Source organism: Dama dama, chromosome 18, assembly GCF_033118175.1.
Source record: "Dama dama isolate Ldn47 chromosome 18, ASM3311817v1, whole genome shotgun sequence".
Lineage (NCBI taxonomy): Eukaryota > Metazoa > Chordata > Mammalia > Artiodactyla > Cervidae > Dama > Dama dama.
The window spans coordinates 94,749,093-94,755,092 of record NC_083698.1 but is presented as its reverse complement, the minus strand read 5'-3'; the positions used below and the strand labels follow the sequence as shown (position 1 = coordinate 94,755,092).

General features: G+C 48.7%; 1 protein-coding gene across 1 annotated transcript in view; it reads left to right on the top strand.

Annotated features, from left to right (window-relative positions):
• The first annotated feature begins 556 nt into the window (after positions 1-556).
• Positions 557-6,000, top strand: part of SLC13A4 (solute carrier family 13 member 4) — a 39,692-nt gene continuing 34,248 nt past the window's right edge. The window contains exons 1-2 of the mRNA XM_061166543.1: positions 557-694; positions 4,371-4,499. Of these exons, the coding sequence (XP_061022526.1) occupies positions 557-694; positions 4,371-4,499 (267 nt within the window). The remainder of the gene's footprint in view (positions 695-4,370; positions 4,500-6,000) is intronic.

Genomic DNA, 6,000 nt, shown 5'->3' with positions numbered 1-6,000 from the left:
TGGACTCACTAAGATCAAGAGGCACTTGATTTAAGCCCTTCACTGACTTATCCCCTCCTGTCCAACTGAGTTTCACCTTAGGGAAGGGACAGCCACACTGGTGACATTCAGTGGGGGGTGGAGGGGAGAGAAAATTCTCTGTCACGAGGGGAGGACCATGCTGTGCACTGTAGGACGTTCAGCAGCATTCCTGGTCGTGACCCGGCAGGTGCCAGTGCAGCCCCCACCACTGTGACGGCCAGAGATGCTTCCAGATATTACCAACATCCCCTGGGGGCCAAAATCACCGCCAGCTGAGAATCAGTACCTTAAGAAAATGGGCTTCCCTGGTGGTCCATTGGTAAAGAATCCGCCTGCCAATGCAGGAGGCACGAGTTCGATCCCTGGTCCAGGAAGATCTGCTGGAGAAGGGAATGGCAACCCACTCCAGTATTGTTGCCTGGACAGAGGAGACTGGTGGGCGACAGTCCATGGGGTCGCAAAGAGTCAGACACAACTAAGGGATCAAATAACAGCAGAGCTTCCCAGTCTGTGTTAACGGGGTTGGGGAGGGTACATGATTCGGACCACCTACAACCCTCGGGACCGCCAGGTGGAACCCGGGTGGGCCAAGCCCTCAGGGGTGGGTGCAGCCTGCTTGCCACTTGCCCCTGCATGGCCCGCAGCAGCAATTCCTCCATGGGTCACAGTGTCGGTAAGACGCTACCTTTCTCTGCAAGGAAGAGGCACATCATAGAGGATGTGGTCACGGCACCCACAGCTGGCACGAGCCACTGCAGAGACTGGCTCCCGTCACTTCATCCCCCTTGCCTCACACTTACATTCTGATATTTAATCCTTAAGATTCCTAAATGGCCTTGTTTGCTCTGGGCTGGAGCTGGGAGGAGTGACCTAGGCAGAAGGTCCTAGCCTGCAGTTCTCATGGTCCTTCCAAGGGACAAGCCACAGCTATATTTCGGGAAGGATTAGAAGAACCTCCCCATTTTTCTTGCCCAGCTCTCTAAAGCCAGAGGCCCCGACTCAGACCCCCGTATGACAGAAGAGGAAGCGGGAGTCCAGGGGGTGGCATCCATAACTAAACCCAGCTCTCAGACTAAAGAGCCCTTGCAATCATTTATGACACCAAATAACCAGACCTCAAGCTTCTTCCAGTGGGGTTTCATCAAGGTGGTCAAACTGTGGGGAAAGGAGCAGATGCAAACACCAGTTGGAAGCATCTGCTGTGGGGAGATGCCACTTTTAAACTCACTCCTTTGTTTGTAAACAGGAGCCATGAAGAACTGACAACACTATCTCTTAAAGGCACTGCCTGAATACGTACCAATACATACTTGCTGACCAGGGGCAGTGATAAGGGGCTGAGTGCTTCCAGAACGTTTTCTCCAGCAAATAAGAGAGACCTGCTAGCCAGCAGAGGAGCCCAGTTAGTTCACCCAACACGGACTGAGTAACTGCCGGACCCCAGGCCAGATGCAAGGACACACAGCGCGTTCTGGGTTATCGCATATAGGCTTTCTTGCTGAATTTTGAAATGGTTGAGAAGAAGCAAAGGGAAATTTATGTGAATTCCATGAGTGAACTGAGTGTGAAATAGATGGAAAGGTAATCTGAAGGTGGTTCCTTACCCATTCTTCTAATGAAAGTTAGAAAACTCTAAGGAAAGTTCAGATAAAAATGATGGCAGGAGGGCTTCCCAGGTGGCACTAGTGGTAAAGAACCCGCCTGCCAATGCAGGAGACATGGGTTCAATCCCTGGGTCCAAAAGATCCCCTGGAGGAGGATGTGGCAACTCCAGTATTCTTGCCTGGAGAATCCCATGGATGGAGGAGCCTGGTGGGCTACAGTCCATAGGGTCACAAAGAGTCGGACACAACTGAGTGACTGAGTGCAAAAAGAGAAAATGCTCGTAAATGTGAATATAAACATACATAGAAAATAAAAACAAAAAGCTATTTTTAAAAATTGATGGCAGGAGAAACTTCCTTTGTGGTCCAGTGATTAAGACTCCTTGATTCCAATGCAGGGGGCACGTGTTTGATCTCTGGTTGGGGAAGTAAGATCCCATGTGACACAGCTGAAAAGAAAAAAAGATGGTAGTTTATCCTGTTCTTAATACTTCTGAGTGAAGGTGGCTTGGTCACTTCCTCCAGTAACCTGTTCTAATTCCTAACCATAGTTACAATCAAAAAGTTTACCTTGGCTTATCAAAATTCTCCTAATTCAAACCAAAATGGTGCATGGTAGAAGGAAATGGCACTCTCGCGTGCTCTTTCTCTCTGTGCCCCCCACACCACCCCTGCTTCATTCCTGGACCTGTAATGATGAAGCCATAAGGACTGAAGTTTCTTCAGAAGAAATAAGGGCTTCTCAGAGAGAGAGAAAGACGTTCTATCTCCTTTTCATCAACTAGAACCAACACCTACCATTCCGTTTCTTTCCCAGAAAGGAAATGGGAATGAATGAGCTCAGGTGGGCTGAAGAGCTTTGAACTCCTTTAGGTATTTTTATTTCTGTAATAAAGGGAGCATGTCTCTAAGTTGCATTCTTTTCCAAAGGGAGCCTTTCCTTCCCCCGCCCCCACCAGTATTAGTTCTGTTGTCTTATCAGCATTTCCAAAAGTTTTAACTTCTCTCTGATCTTCTGGCCCCAGAGGAAACCTCAGTGGGAGCCCCAGTCAACAATTGCTGGGCCCAGTTCCCATTTCTCTAACCCCAGCCCTCTAATCCATGCATATCAGGAGGGAGCAAGGTCCCATCCAGCCAGGCTGGGTTAATCTCCCTTGACGCCCCTCACTGATCACAGCGACCTTTTGTAACTTTTGTGTAAGAGTCTGAGGACACTTGTTCTGAACCCAAGGGAGAGATAAACAGAACAAGGTTTGTCAGGTTCCTTGATCGCCAGCCAGCCTCAGGGGAGGTCAGACCTGAAACCAGATGGTTTAGAACTAGGTATAAACAGAGGAATACACAGCCAGCTTGGATCTTCTACTCAGGGCCCTCCAGAGTCCATGGTTAAGGCCTTTAAACAGAGACCTTTCCCACCACCATTAATCAGCGCCATTCCTGGCAGCCAGCATCACTGGAGCACTAATTTTTGATAAGCATATTATACTTATTTATTCTGTGCACCCCAAGGCTGTTCAAAATAACAAAGTGGGTAGGCTCGGAAAAACCCTGGTAAATTTCCAGGTCCTCCCTTCTGGGCAGAGAACAGTCTTATTCCCTTTGTCAGAAGGATGTTTCCATGTGTATCAGGCACGCGGAATAAAGTCCCAGACTGGTTAGGGCACTGGTTCTCAACAAGGACAATCCCCCCCCTCCTCCCACTGTCAAGGGACATCTGGAATGTCTAGAGACATTTTTAGGTTTCCCTGGTGGCTCAGCGGTAAAGAATCCACCTTCAGTGCAGGAGACCCAGGTTCGATCCTGGGTCGGGAAGATCTCCTGGAGGAGGGACTGGCAGCCCACTCCAGGATTCTTGCCTGGAGAGTCCCAGAGGAGGACTGGGGGGCTACTGAGCATACACACATTTTGGTTGTCATAACCGGGGAGGTACTACTGACATCTTCTGGGTAGAGGCCAAGGATGCTGCTAAATGCTGCACAGGCGCAGGACAGCTCCCCACTCCCACCCTCACCCCCAGCAAGGAGTGATCCAGCTTCAAATGGCCCAGAATTCACATGTGAACCAGTTACACAAATCAACCTCTGCCTTCAGCCACCCCAAGAACTTCCAGCATCTGATCAACTTGACACCAAAATATTCTGTATGAACTCCTTTATGATATATGATATACCTTTTTGAAATACGATCTTGGATCTATCTGGACACTGCAGTTAATTTCTGTCCCTACCCTGCTGTTTCAGGGACCAATAGAGCTATGATAGCATGACTGTCCAGTCCCTCCCTGTCGCAAACCCATGCAAACCACGTGCCAGACATCAGTCTCCCCAAGGAGCAGCCATACCTTCACGCACCAAAATATGATGGCACATACGCACCAAACTGCTTCCCTGGTGGCTCAGTGGTAAAGAATCCACCTGATAGATGCGGCTTCGATGCCTGAGTCGAAAAGATCCTCTGGAGGAAAAAAATGCAACCCTCTCCAGTATTCTTGCCTGGGAAATCTCATGGACAGAGGCGGCTGGCGGGCTACAGTCCGTGGGGTCACAAAGAATGGGACATGACTTAGTGACTAAACAACAACAACCCAGCAAACTCCTCCGCCAAGTCCAGCTCTGCACCCACCCCCAAGGCCTGTATGCCAGCAGCTGTGTTGAAGTCTGTGTGATCACTGCCTCTGCCCCGGCTCTCTTTTAGATTCTCGGTGGCAATGCTGTTCTCTAACCACCCACTTTCCTCCCCTTCCAGGAAGCCTCATGTGCTTATGTGTTGATCGTGACCGCCGTGTACTGGGTGTCCGAGGCGGTGCCTCTTGGAGCTGCAGCCCTGGTGCCTGCCTTCCTCTACCCGTTCTTCGGAGTCCTGCGATCCAGCGAGGTTAGACCACTGGTGGCGACCCCTGCCTGGTCCCTGCCGGGCCAGTGAGAGAGGGCTGGAGGTGAAGGGAGATTCACAGAGCGTTTAGGAGGGGCTTCTTTTAACCCTGAACCAACCCATTAGCATTAAGCCTTTGAACCTGCTCTTCTGGACCCCGTGCTCCTTTCCTTCAACCCATGACCTACCTGCATCTCCCTCAAACTGCCACTTTCAGGAAGCCTTTTGGATCCAAATGCTCCTTCAACCTGAAAACCTTTGGGAACCATGTGATTGGCACATTCAACCAGATTGCTCCCCACTCCTTTCTCTGTCTTTCGATTGTCCCTATAGACTCTAAACACTCAAAGGAGGAATCAGGTCTCGGGGTCTTTGGAATCTCATGATAAAGTTGAGCCTCTATGGAGCAGGGGCCCAATAAATGCTTGCTGACAGAGAAACTTACCGTGTTTCCCTGAGGCCTGACAATGTCTTCATTCACTTCCTCTAAAAAACATGTCTCTCCCTTCTTCCCCAATTCAGGATTACTGCAGATTCTTTCTTTGACTGCTGTCTACCTAGACTCTGCCCTCTGTTCACTGTCTCTGGCATTCTTAAAGCTCAGACAGAAATTGTCAACAGGAGGCCCAGAGTGGTGCCAAATTTCAGGGCAAACAGTTAAGCCTCCGACAAATAGGAAAGAAGAAAATCACAGCCAGACACCAAGAGCAAGATGAAGAACGGTCCTCATTCATTAACACCTGGTTCCATTTGGATTATCTCATTATAGCACCTGGTCTCTGCTTAGGGTTTCCGAAGAAGATTGAATGTAGAGGTTAGTTAAGGACATAGGCTCAGAAGAAAAGAGGAAAGGGACCTATTGTTTGAATGCCCACTAAGACTCAGGTACAACCCCAGAAGTACTGTATTAGTTAATACTCCCAAGAGCTCCACCAGGCAGACATTACTATTTCCATTCTGCAGAATGAGGAAAGATGTTCAGAGTTAAGATCACATAGTAGGAAACAGCAGAATTGGATTCAAACTCATACCTATTAGATTTCAGTCTATGCACTTGCTAACTGTACTGTCAGAAAAACACTCCTTTAAGTATTACATAGCTTCAAGGTGAGTTACTACTAAGAACTGTATACCTTTTCACTTCACCTCTGTGATGTGATGAAGGAATAATGAACCTGGGTCCATAGGATGCCTTAACCATGGATAACAGAACTTTTTGTGAAAGTCTAAAGATAAAATTAGGCTCCCCTCTAATTGCAGTTAGTCAGATCCTGCAGGAGACCTAGGTTCAATCCCTGGGTCAGGAAGATCCCCTGGAGAAGGGAATGGCAACCCACTCTAGTATTCTTGCCTGAAAAATTCCATGGACAGAGGAGCCTGGTGGGCTTCAGTACATGGGGTCACAAAGAGTCAGACACAACAGAGCAACTAATTAATCGCTGTACATGACTACAAATTAACATGTCCTTCTACCAGATGGACTCAACTGGCCAGTGTTTGTTTA